Source organism: Labrus bergylta, chromosome 5, assembly GCF_963930695.1.
Source record: "Labrus bergylta chromosome 5, fLabBer1.1, whole genome shotgun sequence".
NCBI lineage: Eukaryota > Metazoa > Chordata > Actinopteri > Labriformes > Labridae > Labrus > Labrus bergylta.
In genome coordinates, this window is record NC_089199.1 from 12,219,543 (window position 1) to 12,238,558 (window position 19,016).

At 38.7% G+C, this 19,016-nt stretch overlaps 1 protein-coding gene across 9 annotated transcripts in view; it reads right to left on the minus strand.

Moving 5' to 3' along the window:
• Positions 1 to 19,016, minus strand: part of cadpsb (Ca2+-dependent activator protein for secretion b) — a 64,359-nt gene that overhangs the window by 28,100 nt on the left and 17,243 nt on the right. For all 9 annotated transcript variants that reach the window (XM_065954788.1, XM_065954787.1, XM_065954789.1 and 6 more), the window contains exons 4-9: positions 9,076 to 9,156; positions 8,559 to 8,792; positions 6,615 to 6,736; positions 1,806 to 1,917; positions 660 to 799; positions 201 to 267 (exon numbers count right to left, since the gene is read on the minus strand). In XM_065954788.1, coding sequence (XP_065810860.1) covers positions 201 to 267; positions 660 to 799; positions 1,806 to 1,917; positions 6,615 to 6,736; positions 8,559 to 8,792; positions 9,076 to 9,156 — 756 coding nt within the window. The remainder of the gene's footprint in view (positions 1 to 200; positions 268 to 659; positions 800 to 1,805; positions 1,918 to 6,614; positions 6,737 to 8,558; positions 8,793 to 9,075; positions 9,157 to 19,016) is intronic.

Here is a 19,016-nt window from a genome sequence, read left to right on the forward strand (position 1 = left end):
TAAAGTAATAGTCTGTTATTTTCAAGTAAACACATTCAAATAATATTCATCCTCCTACCGAGTGAAATTTAAATCATACCAATGCATAGAGTTATTCAATCAATTTTATCTAAGATGATCAAGATTGTACATAAAATGTTTAAATCCACTTATAGGGTTTAGGTAATTAATAAACATTGTTTTCTTTTTCAGTAACCTACCTGTACCAGGACAAAGAAACGCTTCTTCCAGCGCTTCCAAACATTCTTCCCAAAAGCCCACAGATACCTGTCAAAACATTGTACATACACAAGAGGAGACAAAAGCCCATCCACATGACATACTGAGCACAAACACTGATTGGTGCATTCAATCTGTGCAGAAACAATTCATCAGTGTTGTTGGAACTAAATTTCTTTAACAAATAAACATGGTGTACATTTAATACGATTTACGTTGTCTGAAATATAAGGTGATTTATGGCCACCTTCTAATTGAAAAAAATCTAAACTTCCTGCTAGTATCCACCAGGGGGAGTAGTGCCCTTCATAGTATTTTTCCATGGTAAGTGACTAAAATGAGGCCAAGGAGCTGAGAGGGCTGGAGTTCTATAGGAAAGATGAGGGGGGGAAGCAATCAGGAACATCACAACATGACTTTCTGAGCTGCATCTCTCTTACCCGCAGTGCTTCATGTTCTGTGGTTTGTCCATACGTATGGCCAGTTTGATCTTCAGATCTTGGTCAGGGCACGCCTTGGTCACAGTCATCTTGTGGAGTTCAGACTGTTTGGGGCTGTTAGGAGTTGGGTGGAGGACAACCTGCACTCAAACAATAAGATATCAATAGGTAAGACTCTATAATTATAATTCGTTTACATACAGAATCTTTGATCTCCTACAGTGCCACATTCAGCAACACCAGTCGCTGTTTGCAACAGCTTGGGATTAAATGTGTTTGTGTTTCACATTTTTTAAAAGTGAAAGAATAAAGTCAGGGTAGAGAGACATAGGATTGCTTTGCTCTGCCTCCCAGAAGAGGAGGCCCTAATCTCTCTTTGCTGAGTTAAAGAGCTTTGAGAAAGCCTGCCTTCCTGCCAACACTGCTGCAGCGGGAGATCAAAGAGCGCTGTCAAAGCCAAGGTCACTGCCACTACAGGGACGTCTGAGGCGCCATTGCCTGAACGCAAAGTGGCAACAGCACCTTCCTAAACCGTCTATCGGAGTAACTTCAGATGTCAACACATCAGAAAAGTGCTGGATAAAGTATCTCTCTCTCTCTCTCTCTCTCTTGGAAAAGCTCAGGACTTAAATAATGTTCAAAGATTGAGAGTTGGTTGTTTCTTTCAGTCTTCTTCTTCCTTACAGCAAGTACAGCAGCATAATTCAGTTGGGTGTTGTACAGACACAAGCATATTAAGCAAGTGTCAATATGAGAAGGTGTTTCCTCTTCCAGTACTTGCGACAATGCTCAAGTGAGAGCAAAACTTGAGTGGTAACAGAATTGCATCTGCGTGCAAAAAATAAAATACAAAAAATCAAAACAATCATGTCATGTTAGACATACAAAACAAATCATTTGGTTAAATCTGATTATGTTCAAGTGATTGGCGCACTGGAAACTCAGCGAGTGAAACGAGATACAAACAAATACAAATGTATGTATGTACAGAATTTAAGACACAGAACAATTTGTTTTTATATTTTAAGAAGTTACGCTCTGTGAAAAATGTCAATTAATTACCTGACATTTGTGTGAGTTCTGAGTCCAGCATTGTCATTGAGAGTGTTACAGTGATGGTAAAAAAATAAAATAAATAAGTGTTACCCTGCCCAGTTCTTTGTCCTCAAGTGCCAGCACCCCGGTGCTCTCTGTAAACAGCTTCACCTTGACACCAGGCAGAGGGTGTGTGGTGGTGAAGTCCCCTTGGGTCCCCCAGCTGAAAGACACAACAAAACACTCCAGAGGTTAGCTTCCATGACAGTATGATAGAACATTGTTCCTACACAGTGACTTCATCGTCAGAAACCATTGGGTGGCTTTAACTTGTGAGTCTAGGGGAGAGATTTCTAATTCTTTTGAGAGTTTCCAGTTGAAATATCATTCAACAAAGTCCTTAAACGTTGTTAAATTGTCAATAAATGCAGCAATCAAAGAAACACAGTTAATTGACGATAATTTACTTTAAAATAGCTTCTGACATTTGAGTTTGAGTATATAACAGAGGGGAGACAATATATTGTAAGATACACACACACACACACACACACACACACACACACACACACACACACACACACACACACACACACACACACACACACACACACACACACACACACCCTTTATAACACAGGAGTTCAGACTGATGATGGGGGGCTGACTGAAGTCTTTAGTGAAAAGAGAAACACAGTATGTCAAAGTCAGGATAAAACAAAAGGAATTAACACTCAAGCACTCTTTATTCCTGTGTCCTGTAAGCACTTGTTCTAAATTCATTCTAGCTATTTATATACCAGACATCTTTTAAAAGAACTGCGCTTGTTTAACTTTTTATAAAATTAAACAACCATTTTATCAGCCAACATGTGGGTCTGCTAGAGAAAGCAACAGAGAGACTCTACAGAGGGGATAAAATTAACTTCTGGTGCCACGTTATTCACTAAATTCTTATCACAGAGAGCATAAAAAGAAAAACACAAATATATGTTTATGATTTTGGAGAACTAATCCATTAACAGAAATGCATAAAATTACACTTTTTATTTTATTTATTTAACCTTTATTTAACCAGATAAATAACCCATTGAGATCAGGATCTCTTTCACAAGGGTGACCTTGGCCAAGAAGGCAGCAGCACACGTCATAAAAAGCATTACATGATAAAGAGACAGTTTACAAACAATAAGTTAAGAGAGAACAACAATTTACAATGTGCAAATTGATTTACAGATAAAGTGCAGAATCTTGATCACGGATTACAATTCAGAAACACAGGCACTGTCCAATTGTCTCGCGTATTTTATCTTTTAAGATTGAGCCAAAGGCTTCAAGCGAAATGAGCTCCGTCATTTCCAATTCATTTTGGAGAAAGTTCCATGCAGTGGGAGAAGCAAAACTAAACGCTCTTTTCCCGAGCTCCGTGCGGACACGAGGCACAGACAGTTTAAAGATATCACAGGAACGCAAGGCATAGTGGCTTCTGGTTCTTTGAAGGCATGAACATAACATAAGTAAGAAGGCACCAAACCAAGGAAACGTTTGACCCAAAACAGGAATTATGAATAAATAGTAGAGCCTGACCAATTTATTGTCCAGCAGATAATATTGGCCGATATTAACATATCCAGTGACTATTGTATCGGCTAATTTTATCACAGGTATGCACCGATATTACTAGATTTATTCAATTTCAGTTTAATTCTATTACACTAGCACTTTTCTTTAACTGGCAGAGTGTGCTATATGGATTAAAACAAGCAGTATCACCCTCCAGAGTGTCAAGTGATGATGCACATCATCGAGTGACCATCTTGTCTTCGTTATAACTGTGTAAATGTATATCCATCTATCTCTACAGATTTCATAGATCTAAGAAAGATATCCGTCTATATATCGGTAACGCTTTTTTTTCTCCCAAATGTCGATAACGGCCCCAAAAATCCCATATCAGTCGGGCCCTAATAATAACTTAACTTCATGTTACATCTTTCATGTATGCACAATTCAAAGCGATTTCCATGTTGGAAATGGGGGAGTCAGTAAGAAAAATGACTCCTGAAGTCAAGCCTGATAAATCCAACTCACACTGTACAAGATTTATAATAGCTCGATGGAATATGGCCGCCATCTTTGCTTTAAATTGGTTTAAGAATTGATCAGTAGAGGCAAAAGGGATTACACAGCCAACATCTCTTTTATGCTTCATCAAGGCATGTGAATATTGTTTAGAGAAAGCCTCTAGAAAACATGAACCTACCCTGTGAGAGCAAACCAATAATAATGACTAAATCTCATCACCAAACTACGCCTCCATAAACCTAAAGGGATTAACCCAAACAAAAAAAACAGGGAGAAAATGCAGTTTACTTTAATCAGGTTACACACCGTATAACGGCTTTTGTTACTCCTTATTTCCATCTGGGGAATATCTACTGCAGCCTTAGCAACATGATATAAATGTCTGGATTCTCTCTCTGTGGCGAGGTATCGAGGACATGGTGTCAATTTCTAGCCAAGCAAACCTGTTTTGCGTGTACCCATCTCCAACATTTATAATTTATTGCAACTTCATGTGCATAAAGATGCCGCTGCAGTTCGAAACATGAGCAGAGCAGAGAGGCTGCAGATTGGCGGTGAGGAGTGAGTGGTGAGCTGTGTTGATTTCAGATGGAAGCATTGTGCTGGCATGAAGGTGACCTTGTGGATCAATCTAAGGTCTATTAATGGATGTGATAGTGCTGCATTCATACTGCTTGTTCTGCAAATGCATATATTAAACCCTATATGGGCTATTTAATTAGGAAACTAATAGGATTGTTACAAGACAAAAACATTGGAAATACCCACTTCTTTACAGATTTATCAAAGGTAAGTGAAAACTCACATTAGGAATTTGATGGAAACACACATATTGAATACAAGTAATTACTGTATGCAAATAACCGGCAGTATTATGTGGATTAATACTTGATCTCAGGTGAGTTCTGTGTGTTTTTCCTCTGAATGTTCCTACCCACACACATACACACACACACATTACCCTTGGCTTGTTCTTCTCTAATCCCTTCCCTCATTCATGTCCCTCCATCTCTCTCATGCTCGCCTCATAAAATGGCTCTTGAATTAAGGAGATCAGAGGAAGACATTTGGGCCTTAAAATAGCTCATTTTTGCATGAATGTTTCATGGACTTTTTCTCTTGTATCTAGTGCTATGAAATACTGGTTAATTAGATCAAAAGAGGTGGATATATTTAGTAGAAGATATATTTGTCCTATGTAGGACACTGTTGTTGTTATGAATAGCATAATAAAGAGCCAGTCAGACGTTTGCTCCGCTGACACTTGCAAAGAAAGGAAGTATACAATGCCAATTTATATACAGTGAGGGTGACACTCTCATTTCTCCTACCTTGATAGCAAAAAAAGGTTGTTTTAAAGTTCAGGTGTGAGTCATGAATTATATAAGCATCTTTAGTTCAGTGCTTTTCTGTGAGGATCTACTACAGGACAACACAATTTTAGTCAAGCTTAAATTTCATTTAGTGCAAATTCAGGTTAAAAGTGTCTTTTGCCTAAAAGTGCAGAATCTGCCCGACTGGGAACCAGAAGAATCCCTGAGCTCATGTATTATTTGATCTGTGACTTTTGAGTGAACCAAATAATTGATACATTTGAAAGAAAATAATAAACTGCCTTAGAGAATATAACAAAAATTCAGAATGGCATCTTAGGCTTCACTCATCTAAAGGCATCTGAGGACATCTGAAGCAAATCACAGGAGGCACCAAAGATCAATAAAAATACGGGGCAAGTTTAGGATTAACAGTTTTTTAAAAAGTGGGAAGACAGATAACTGGAAATGTCCTTCTATTACTAGAACTTTGGTTTAAGTCATCTGAGGACGTCTGCAGAATTTCACATGAGGCACCAGTAATAAAAGGATGAGGCAGAGTCTTAGTAACACAAGATGAAGAAGTTGTAACATTATATTAATTACTTGAAAGACTGGATGATATTAAAAGTTGTAAGTTACTGCTCATGATGACTAGAGAAAATGACATAATGAGAGTATGTAAGAAAATGTCTTTAATATATTTTACTACACTTAATGTCAAAATGGACCCGCCTACTCATGGAGGAAGCTCTCAGCTGGCCATACATTTGAAAAGAGTCCAAATGTAGCACCTGTAACATGCAAAAAGTGGGTAATAATCAAATTTGTCTCATAAAATAAGTAAGGTCCACCATTGGCAGCAGGGGCTCCATCAGTACAAAACATACTGTAAATTGAGGTCTACATCTTCTTTCTAGTGTGTGATTGTCAATAACTGTGACTGACCTTCTCTCACAACTATCAGCTTGGACATACCTCTTTTAGCATGCCAAGTTCTTTAAATATTCCTTGTAGTATGGGGTAGCACTGATCGCAGGTTACAAATAGAGTAACTTTTAGACATATGAACTCACACTTGGTGGATCGACAGGCAAAAAAAAAGTAGTAATATCAAAGTGTTGTAAATCTGTAACAAGCAAACCTTCAATAAAGGCTTAAATGATGACTCAATATTTAGAATTACTAGAAACAAAAGCTTGAGTAGGCCTACTTATTGTGTAGAATGAGCTATTTCAGAGTTATATTTATAATATTACGTAAAACCCCTCTCTAAATGTGGAGCTTATTTCAACAACTTTATGTACTGCTGAGGGCTCAACTGATTTGAGATCTGAACTTTTTAAGCTTTTTTTCTTAATATAGATGATTTTAAACTTTTTTTCATGGTTTGTGGGTTAAGTTGGAACAGCAGTAGATTGTAGCTTCCAACAATGTGGTGTGGAAATATAGCTTGCACTTAAATAAATATGCACGTAAAAAAGTGTGCGTGCATGTGTGCCATGCATGCTCAGGCTCTTACGTTGGCTTGGATGCTTCTGCTTGGTCGGTCTGGAGTTTCTCGCCTCCCTCCACCTCCATGGTGCAGTAGACAATCCTGTTGGGAGCCAGAGACTTTAGCCCCACCACTTCCATGATCACCACCTAGGAAGCACAGACACCTCAGTGAAGGTAGCAGACGACGAGCAGTGAGTCATCTCTTTGAAGAGGTCATGGAGTAAAACGCCAACAGCAAATGTGCAGGCGGCAAATCCTCCCAGGCAAATATTCTTGCAAAACTCTCCTATCCACAATCTTAATTTATACTTTAGACAGTGCCATCACATTACTAAAATGTAGATTTTAGCAGATTTTGTAATAGAACCGACCATTACATTTATAGCTATCTGTCTGGTAAAGTAAAACTTTTCATTTCTAAGACTGCTTGTAGGCATAATCTACTACATCAAATCTTATACATAGTCTTTAATCACTCTGTGAATACAATATAGGACTAACACTGCCTCAGGGGACTATTATATTGTAACTGTAAATTTCTAGTGGGCAGAAATATGTGCTGTCAGGATAATGACCGAAAGCCGAAAGCAGCTCCACTGAGGTTTGCATGGAGACAATATATTTGATTTGACTGCTGCAGTTTGTTTATCATGTATCAGTTCAGTCATCTTATCTTAGTCTCGCAATGCAAGTACTAGATGTATCTCCGAACTCTGTATCAGGGGTGTACTGTGGTACGAAGGGAAGAAAAGACACAACTGTCTAATTTGCAGCTTCTGTGCCCTCCTGACTAATATGGACAGGGAAATGATTTTGTTCCAATTCAAAAAGGCCGGTCTAATTTAATGTTTCAAGCTTGGTGACAGTTTTCTATTTTCAGTGTGTAGGCGGCATAGAGGTTTTTGTTTTTTCATATTGCAAAAACATAACACACAGATAGTATGGAGGAGCAAGCTGTCTGACATAGGCAGCCAATGGAAGGCTTCTAAAAACAGCTAGGATAGTGTGAGTAAACTGCACATTAAGATTACATGACTAAGGATTTTTTAAATGTTGGCAAGTTTCTAGATATCCAAAATAATTAATGATCAATTATTTGTTTCTCAAACAGTTGTGAAGGGGCTAATAGAATCATGCCGATATTTCCATGTTGTTATCAACACTAATTAAAACGCCAAAGAATTTAATTTGGGTTTGTTGCTGAGGGATTTCTGGCAGCGGCTGTAGCCAAACACTTAGACAGTAACAGACTAGAAAAATTAGGCTTTACCAAAACACTATGGAATTACCATTCAGACAAATATAGCTAATTAATGCTATTGTGCAAGAAAAATTAGTATTCAAACTCCATAAATGTGTGTCCCCAGTTTTGTGTGAAGGAACGGAAAAAAAGAGCAGTGTTACATTCTTTGCACATTTTGTACTTCCTGATTCTGAAATAGCACTGCATCATAAGGAATGAGGTGCAATTGCCCCCTGTTCAGTGGTGAGAGCTCATTTCAGACAAGCTCATAACAAGATGAGTCACGTTCCCCGTTACAGAGCAGGTAAACAGGCTTGTGTGCGTGTGTGTGTGTGATAGTGTGTGCATGTGTGTGTGTGTGTGTGTTAGTGTGCGTGTGTGTGTTAGTGTGTGCGTGTTTGTGTTAGTGTGTGCGTGAGTGTGAGTGTGAGTGTCAGTCTGCTCTTCACATAGCGTCTGTTCAACCCCTTGAACAGGTCTGCTGTCTGTTTCTATACTTAGTCTCAAGCAGACAAGTATCGATGGAGGGAGCCTCTGATTTATCAGTTCTGGTTAAGACGGAGAGAGTTTTGCACTGAAGACTTTACATAATGAGATTATGTTTACTCCATGCTGCTACAGTTGAAAATATTGAGAAATACAGTGTGCAAGCATGATCAAAAGTGTTTCTTCTTTTTTATGCATTTCATTATACCATCATCAAGGCTCATTTTCATTGCATTGTACCTCCAGGGTGAAGGACAGGACGACATCAGACTTGGACAGCGTGTTCTCGTCCTCCTGGCCCATGTCGATGATGGAGGTATTGTGTCCTCGCTTCATCTTCTGGAGTTTGAACTCTCCTCCCTTGGACACGGGCATGCTCTCCAGATTCGCCATCAGCTGATTCACTGAGGACTTGAGCTCCTCGATGTACATGGCTTCCATCTCCTTAGACACAAATTTGGGGAACTTACCACCCTGTAGTTAAAACAGAGAAGACTTGGTTAACAAAAAAATAAACATTGTGTAACTTTTGGAGTTACGGAGTTTTACAACATAAAAGCAACAGTTGTTCTACATTCAAGTAAAAGTATATAATAAAAACTCTTTCTAAGAGTAAATTAACTTTCTCAACTGGGACTATGGCTAACTATTTTTCCCACTGGGATGTTTACAAAACTTGTCCCACATCAGTGGCATATTAACTACATAACAAAGCAAATGAGAAACAATCTCTGTCCCCCCACAGAGTCTGACTCACTCTGGCAATCTGGTCTGCCATCTGAAGACGACCATCCAGCTCTCTTCTGATCTGTGCAGCCTGCTCATCCAGGTTGTCCAGCTATTGATGGAAAAAAACGCAGATCGATGAGAATACATGAATACAGCCAGGGGTCAGTGTCCGAGGTCAACTACGTTTCCCAGAATCAGTCATCTTAATGGGAAAGATGGGCAACCCAAGAAGTCCTTTAATAATGCAAAAAAAAGATATAATTAATTATAAATAATTATAAATTCAAAGTTCTGACATATTACTATTCAAATACATACATTGAATTCTAAGTATTTTAATCAGCAGATTTTGTGAACATTCAGCCAGCACCTGCTAAAATAATGGATATCCCGTTTTGACCAGCATAGAAATTAGCTTTAATAAAGGATGACTGGATCATGCCATCGTGAGTAGTTAGAATCCAAAAATCAGTGGAGCCACTAGCAAGCTTAACAGCACAAGATGCTGTTAAGAGACAAATGGGAATCCAGCAGTTCTCTGGCTGAAGGGCAAGACGTTGAAAGAGAGAGATGTGAAATGGGCAGCTAATGGCTAGTTAAAATGGATGGAAAATAAAACAATTACGTTATGCTTGTTTAAGACACAGGTAAAAGCGTATCCACATCAGTTAAGCAGAACCAGAATTATTACAATATTTCAGCTCGGCTGCCAACAGCAGCTTTGTGCTATGCTACTTGTGACAAAGAAGTTATTGCATTCTTAAACCAGTAACCTTAACAGCTGCAAAAGAGACTGAATGTCTGCAAATCTCATTTAGTCCACCTTCATTGCTCTAGTTTTGGTCTAACTGTATTTGTGCTCTTAAAAGGAGCTTGATAAAATGCATTGCATTTAGCAAAAATCCTTCTGGAGCCAAAAAAAGCTTACATTTTTGTCATCAAATCCATGAATGACCCCTGTTTGTGAAGAAGTCTTTTTTTGTAGTAGAGAGACAGATTTGTACTTGTCTCGTTGGTATCATGCAGCAGGCTTGAAGTTGGATTATCGTGAACTATTAAGGTAAGAGAAGGTTGTGGGAAAAAACATTTTCATAGAATGACTCATTTAAATGAGTCATTCTAAACTCTTTTGGCACAATATGAAAAAAAAAGCATGTGGTACTGTAATTTATTTAAAATGTTTAAAAACTGTCTGTGTTGGACAGTTTCAGCTACGGGCAAAGAGGCTGACATCTTTTGGCCTAGTTTCTGCCCTGGAGTAATGAAAAGATGAGAAATTCATAGCTCTTTTCTATCAATAATGAATGGGAGTTTTATATATCAGCTGACACAAGGAAATAGAAGCGAGGGCTGATGTCTCTCTCTGGTTCTCTGTCTCTGTATGCGTACAGTTGTTCTCTCAGCCAAAACGACTCATTCTTGTCAAATGTGATGCTGTGATTCAGCCATCACCATCATTTCCTCCGTGAGGACGGCAGCCTAATTGAGACATATCTGCAGCACAGTTGTATCTGGGGAGTCACAAACTGGTGTTGTGAAGCAGTCTTCAGTGAAAATAAAATCCACCTCATCTCACCCTGGGGGTAGCTATACTGCAAAAATGTGGTGGGGGGAGTATAATACTACAGTTTTCAAGGAGCACATACTTCAGTTTTTACTTTTTACAGTGGGCGTATGACAACGGTATTATTTTTAATAAAAATGCGGCAGATTGTCAAAGGAGCATCTGTATTTTGAATTTGCATTTTTACAAGACTGTAAAAAACTTTTATTTTGACAACTTTGTTCCCAAAAGCCCCCATCTCTGCATAATTTATGTATAAAATAAATAAGATTAATACTTTGTTCTGTTCACACTTTATCACTGATAGCTAAATTCTAACCAAGCACTTCGTACTGTAAGATGCAGAAACATGTGGGTTTTCATACAAACATACACAATCTTCTGTGTTGCTTCCATTCAGCGCAAAGGGTCAAAAGAGAGAACAGCTAAAAAGGATTTTTTTTTATTATTCAAAAGTAACAGCTTAAGTTAAGCCAAAGGTGCTTATTTATATATCTTATTCTATTGTATTAAAATGTTACCAGCAGTTAGGGCTGCACTATTAAATTAATATTAATAGTTACAACAATTTTGGCCTTCCCACAATTTAAGAATCATAATTGCAGCGATTATTGACTTTTTAAATGCCTGCTCCACCTGTACACTCTCACTGGTCATCTATTGAAATATTTCAAGAAAAACATAACCATACATAATTATACATAATTGTTTGTTCACAAACAACCTTAAGGTGCTCAACATGCTTCCTTTCAGTTCACACAGACGTTCACACACAGACTCTACCTGCACCTTTCACACCTCACTCCTCTCCTCTCTCGTCTTCTCTCATCCCATCATCTAAATAAACGTTCTTGTTGTAAAAGGTTTTTAAAAATCCCAAACTAGAAGTCCAGTATAACATCAGCAGCAAAGCAGGCAGAGATCAGGAGGATCAGAGGGGACAGAGTGTGCAGGGAGACTAAAGCTGCAGCGTTAATGAGCGTCAACAAGCTAAAGATGGCATGGCAGTGGACAGTAAACAGTGGACTACCTTGGTCCATATCATGATAACATGTAAATAGAAACTTATAAGCCAAAGTCTTCCCCCTTTTAAAGGACTATAATCGTGTACCTGTATTGTGATAAAGTGCGTGCTAGTTCAGAAAAATGACTTAATATCACTCAGTGAAAATACTCCAAAACAAGTAAAAGTTTTTATTCAGCTGCATAATCATCAAAATTATTATTATTATTATTTTTAATAAAAGTAAAGCTTTGCTGCCGCTGGTCCCTTTCAGTGTTTCACTATTACATATATTCACAGATTATTGTGTCACAGTCTGGCCCTGGCAATAGGTGAGAAGCAGGATATGTTTTTGAAAGAAACAATTAAAACAATTACTTAAATTAATGGACTATCAGGATCTCAATATTGATAGAAAACAATTGTGATTATCATCTTGGCCATAATCATACAACTCAACTGGGATCATTGATAAAAACCACTATGATCCATCCAAAATTATTGCTACGTTTTTTGCATTTACAATATATGGTGATATGTCAACCATAAACATATCTAGCCATTTAAAATGTTTGCTAAATAAAGAAAAAAAATCTCGACACAGAAAAACACATCGTCTCTCTAACTGAGCACCTGATCTGTCTGCAATTCAGTGCTGTAAACTCCTCTGGTCTCCTGCTGCTGGGACGTGTGCCAGAGCTGACCTCCCTGGGCCTTATGGCATTTCACCCACTTCTATTGTATTAACAGACCTTGTCTTTCAGGCCAACATATTGATTCACAGCCCCTTCCAGCAAGGCTTTTCAAGAGAGTATGAGCAGGAGTCATGGTGCAGCCGTTAACAGCAGGAGAGAGGGGTGTACATGAAAGGCGCTTCACAGTTGCACGGCCTGAAATCAAGTATCACACAGGACATGGATGTAGTGTCACAGATATGGTTGTCAGACATTTAGCAAATAAAAGTGAATCTATTTGACATATGTGCATCTTGGTCATTCAAGCAGTAGCTAGCTTTTTCACAGCTGAATTATTTGCTTCCTTAAAAGTAGATTTTTGCTGATTCTGATTTTTGCTGAATTTTTTTAATTGATTCTGTTCACTGGTGTGCACAATATGAAATGATGTCAGCCAGATGGCATCTTAAATGGATGAGGTCTAGTGTGTTACCAGCACTGGCCACTAAACAGCCACACTGCTACATAACCCAGAGTTCTTGTTTAGTAGAGCACAAAATCAGACTTTGCCACCAGCTGCAGCAGAATGTCTGCACTTGCAGCGCAGTAGTACTCAGTACTCTTCTGCCAACAGGGACACTTAAATAGTGGTACGCCATCTCACAAGCAGTCCTTTTTTTCCTATGTCATGTCCTATAGCAGAAAACCAGATTCAAATGATAGCTGTCACTGATACTGATTGCCCGCCTGCCTGAGCTGTGCTTGAACAGCTCCTTCCTCGGCTGCTGGCGACCCTGCGCTGCTTGTCAAAACACTCAGAGCTCTGGGTGCTACTGGACTGCGATGCAATGGCGACATCTGACTTGTGCAGCCCCAAAAGAACTGTTCATGCCATGCCCGGAAAACCAGCCGCACTCGCCTATCTGTTTTCTTATGCGACAATTTAACAGTCTCAACTTTGGGCCTCCCCTTCTTATTAAACACTATAGCTATTCCATTCCATATATGCAGGTAAAGGTGTATAAGACCGCAAAATTCTCAGGTATACTTTAAAGCTGACATTGAATACTAGACTGGCAGAAAATATTGGTTACTGTGACTTTGTGCAAATTGCAGCCTGTCTCCAAAATGGCTATCATGAGAGGAGAGACTCTGAAGCATGTAATGTGAAGGGGGATGGGGAGAGTTTCTTCTCTCTGTCTTGACAGCAGGGAGAAGCAACTCCTGGCAGTGGGAGGAAGTGGAGATAGAGGTTGAGAATCTGTGTGAGCTTCCAGCCTCACAGCACCCGAATCTTATCAGACTTACAACTGCTGAAAGGTCACTGTTGCCTATGGCCCAAAAGGTTTGATATAACTGCATGGGAATCCTCGAAAAAAAGAATACTGGCAAAAAGGTAGGTTTCATTCTACGATACAGAGGCTGACAGGCAGCCCTGCAGCTAAGTAAAGGTGACAATGTGTCAGTGTTAGCCAAGCTGACAGCAGGTTAAAGGTGATACAGCAGAAGCAGGCAGATAGTTAACAGCACAGCTGATGACAGAGTTCCAGGTGGATGCTGGGACATTAGGAGCAGAAAGGCCACTGGACAAGGAACTGTTTCTTATAGAGAATAGTTTAAAGGATGGGCAAGCAGGCCGAGAGAAGAGCTGAATGAGCCCTGGAGGAGTCAAAGCAGCTATTAATAGGCTGGCTTTTTGAGTCTGTACGTTTGTGTAGTGTGCAGTGTGAGTTTAGTGACAAGAAGACTTCCTAATTAAGAAAGGTGCTCATGAGTGCATGTGGTAAAAGAAATCCTGCACATTAAACTTTTCACACATTAATTAACCTGCAGATAACTCCAAGGGTTTTATTCTATAGGCGGGTGCAGCTATGTTGTTCATTTGTAAAAGGGGTCCCTCACGGGGTAAATTATGAGTCTTTAAGCTAATTGTTTTTCGGGTTTTATAGCCTACATTTTCTCAGAAAATAGCAAAGTGAATATGAGAATTATATGTGTAAAGTCAATTAAAACAAATCCCCAATATGTTACTCTGTGTTTCTCCAACTCTTTACTGACAAATTACAATAATTTTATTCATCAATGAATTCTGAGTGTTTATTTCAATTATAAGATTTTAAAAAATAAGAGTGTTACATATCTGGATACAGGTTCAAAAGAATCATCATTGGCCGAATTCTCACAAGAAAACAAGATTTAAAAGACGAAAGGGCAGTTGAGCAAGTTTACCTTTTTCAAGGACAATCTTGCACTTTTTAAATGTTTTTACCATTTAAAACACTGTCCTGGTTTAATTTAAAACCATGGTGGTGCGGTCAGGTTATGCTGTGCACCACTGCTTTTTTAGCTTAGAGATAGCAGGGCGGGCATAGCAAATGCTTTTATCCTCTTCCAATCCTGTGTGCAGTGAAGAGGCTCCATTACGCAATTATATCAGCCACAGGCTAAAACCAGGAAGAGCTCAGGCCTCATTTCCCAACTAACACTTGCTGACAAGACAAATTAATGGGGAAAAGTAGGGGTCTTCTTTAAAGCCTGTGGGAGGGAAAGCTGATTTGAGTATGGTCTGTCAATCTTGGGAGCCCACAGGCCATGAACCACTGCTCTGTAGGGGGGAAAAGACTTGATGTGTTCTGCCTTATTTTGACTCTCAGGCTTAGGTTTTTTAATCAGCTTCTTGAGATAAGTATATTATTTTAGTTTCTGAGGGACCACTGGTGTGGATAATTGCTAATGATTAAAACACCTCAGTACTTCAATCTGAATCTGTGTGGTTTGAAGTTGTGTTTCTCTCTTGCGTCCCTTTCATAGTTTTAGGCATCTGTTAAATTGCTATTGCTGAAAACAACCTATATTCTGATATGGTTGTTTCATAAGGCATTTAAAACAAAAAAAACTGGGAATTTTATTGTGAATAATTTGTTGGAAATAAAATGTGTTTATCATGGATGTAACTGAGCTTTAGCTGTACGACGGAGGATTAGGGCCAAGTTAAAAAAATATATATATTTTTTTTAATTTTGAGATTAAAGACCTAAATTTAAGAGATTAAACTCGTAAATTTACAACTTTATTCTCGTAATCTCATAAATTAACGAGTTCGAGACCAGCCTGCACAAAATGATGAAAGTAGAACTCTTATTAGTATTAGTATTAAAGTCTTTTCCTCTGCAGACAACTTTCTCCAAATCAGTGTGGTTCTTTCTTCGGAAACGCCACAGTTTCTTGCAAAATCTTTTCAGGTTCCTGATATTTTATGACAATGTGAAGATGATGTTGTGCCAAAAGCATGTGTAGTTTCATATCTGCGTAAGTGAAGCCCCAACACAACTATTTGTGTCTGTTATCTGCCTTGTTAATGTGTCTCGTGCAGAACCAGTCTGTATCCTGGTCATCATTTTACAGATAAAGAAGGTCTTGCAAGTTGAAGTGAAAACTTCTCTTGAACTAACTGTTTTTACCGACTACACAAGGAAGTAGCCTATTTCCTTATTAGTGAAACCTTTAGGACAAGATGCTCCGTGTTTCTCATTTGAGAACAGGATGCTGCTGTTCTTCTGATATAGACTAAAATAACGACTTTATTCTTTTATTCTTTAAAGACTTTAAGAGTTCTACTTTCATCATTTTCGCACAGGCTTGTCTCGAACTTGTTAATTTACGACTCTCGTAAATGCACAAATTTAATCTCAAAATTGTATTTTTTTTTTTTTTTTTTAATGTGGCCCTAATCCTCCGTCGTATCAGCTGAGCTACAATGAGCAGTGATTTTCAATACCACGATAAGGAGTTAAAGCATTTACACCCCCCTGACACAAAAGCCGACACATTTGGCAGGTGGCAGTTTCTAATTTCCAACACTGTTCATAACCAATGCAGAAGTAAAGTCCTGTCTCTTCTCCTGCACAAAACGTACAGAGGCACAACAGATAAATCTGTTCCTTTCCTGTTAAGGAAACAGTGGACAGTGGAATTGATGCACTATAATTATCTTAACAATTGGTTAAAAGCAATGATAGACTATCGAAACAATATAAACCCAATATGAGATGACCATCGTGACCCACTTTACCACCTACTACTGAGACCTAAGCGAGAGTCGGAGACCACGAGTCTCTCGTGTGACCTAATAAGACACAATGTTGAAAAAAGGGGGTGTACTTTTTTTTAATATGCAGTTATACATTCGGACTGGATATAGCCTAATTATGGTCTTTTAGTCAGGTTTTTTCACTAAAATTATTTTAAAGCTGTATGAAGTTATATGTTGACATTATGCTTAAGTGAAGTGTAAAATGGTAGGCATGATGCTTTTATAAGTAGGCTTCTATCTTTTTTATTGAAGTAAAATTGGTATTTTGGTAGAGACTACGAAGTCGCCTTTTGGCTAGCCTGCTAACACTGTGTAAGCAGCGGATGGAGCTGACTGCAACTCGGGACGCTTCAACATTTGTTGATTACTGTTACTTACCCCAAATTTATGGAGAATAACTGTACTTTTTACCTGTTGTCGAGCGGCACGTTTCAAGCTGGTCTTAAAATGCGAAGGTGGCCACAGCTCAGCCTGTCCCCTTGGCAAAATGTAGACGTTTTTTCGATGTTTTAATTTGAGTCCAGGCAGCGAAGATGAGGTTAGTGCGAAGCGTTAATGTTCAGTTGGTCTTGACTCTTGCCCCAAACATTTCATAATTCAGGGGCCTGAGCAGCTACATATGTCCATATGTGGGAACTATAAACAAAAATCTGAGTTACAACAGGCGGCTTGGGAAACAGGCAGATACTAGCGTATTCTTTCTCCGTAATGGTTGTGAAGTGAATTGAGAGTTTTTACACGGTGTTGAACACCGAGTAACGCTCACGCTAATGTTACAAACAAGGCTAACAACTCAGTTTTGTGTGACTTGGAAGAAACCCAAACAGACCCAAAAAAAAGTGAATATGGACTTACATTCGTCGGAACATCAGAAGCAAAATTCAAACCAATGGCAATCTATTCTCCTATTGTGCTGGTTTTTAAGCTAAGCAATTTTCTTCACACCACCAATATTAGTGGTTCAGTTCTGGAGGTCCTGCCACCTAGCGGCCAAATAAATTAAAATGCTGATGGAATAGTATGTTTAGTATTGCTCAACTGCCGTAGAAATTTCTACAAACCATGTTAAGTTTCAAGAATGTATAAATGCTTGAGATGTGAATGTTGTGTATGAATATTGCTGAAAAAAGGCAGGCTATAATATTTTCATACTTGACTGTCTAGCCAACAAGACAAGTTGCCTCCAGCTTTAATTTGAAAAAAAACTGTAATGTTGGCGTTATGAGATATATTTGCCTTTAATTCCTGAACAGACAAGGGCTTAGAGATATAGCCATTAAAGCCATTGTTCACCTTTTAATGTAGAGTTGTGAAATGTCATCCAGTGTCTAAAAGAACTGCTCATACTATTCTGTGTACATACTGTCTGGAAAATGTGTATAAAGCAAAGGACTTTTTGTTTCTCTCATTCAATTGTGGTTCATAACACTGCCTTGCAATGTAAACACCAAACATATTTTACTACAATTGTTAGGGTATGCTTGGTGTCATCACAGCTAAATAACTGAGCAGCCACAGGGGACAAGAGCATGCTCTGAGTCTGCCTGGTGCAGCCGCTGGTCATACAGTCTAATCAGTCTGTTAGTCATTTCCAGGGGCTGCTTTTACTTCAACATGAGACTGAAATAGACCAGTGCTTCCTGTCTACTATTTGGATGTAACTGCAAAAAAAATTTTAATCCCCAAGTGATAACTGCTAAAAAAAAATGATGGCCTGTGAATCCTAGCCAATCCATGAAAACCTTTCATCAAATCCCAGAGGCCCTGAGCAGCACTGACTGGATTGCCGCCTCTCCTTTTTTAACTGTGGATTTTATTATTTAGTTGAGGGCAATATGGCAGCTGGTAGCTTACAGAGGAAATGTTCAGGATATACATAAGTACAGGATGATAGATGCATCATAAAGGCAAATGAAACGAGAGAGGGAGAGAAGGTCAAGACCAACTGGAATAAAAAAATAAGACAGTTAAAACAACATGTCCTTTTTCATTCCTATGACCTGAATCAATGTGTCATTTTTACCTGCCTGCAATGGCCAAAGTCAGTATGCAGACATGAAGACACTTGTATTTGTGCCATATGTATACCTTTATGATTAGATCCATCCTTCTGAAGCTCTGCATTGTTTAGAGGATTCGGTTCAGGGAAAGGTATTATGTTCTACATAGATATTTCTCACCCTATACTAGTAGTTCTGCTGCCAGCATGTTTAAAAAAAACTAGGTTAAGCACCTTCAAAGACTTGGAAGGAAAATTCACACTGGATTTGGAGGTTATAGCTATTTATTGCCCCTCAGCATTAGGAGCTTCTAACAAATGAACACTGCAGAACAGAGTCGTTATTGATCTTTGCCAACAGAGACAGTTGAGCAATACTGAACAATCTTATTTGTGCAACAGCACGCCTCATACCATCTGTGCTGATTTATATTTTAGCAACAGTTTGAAAAGGGATGACACCAGTCCAAAAAGAAATCCAGCATTTTCAAAATCAATGGCTTCCCAACACTATATCCAAATAGATCTACTTCTATTGAAGAGGTATGTGAGCAGATCAAATATGTCAAAGCCCTCCTTCGAATCCTGCCGTGATAAGACTTTTAATCAAGCCGCACAAGAAAGAATACATTAGCG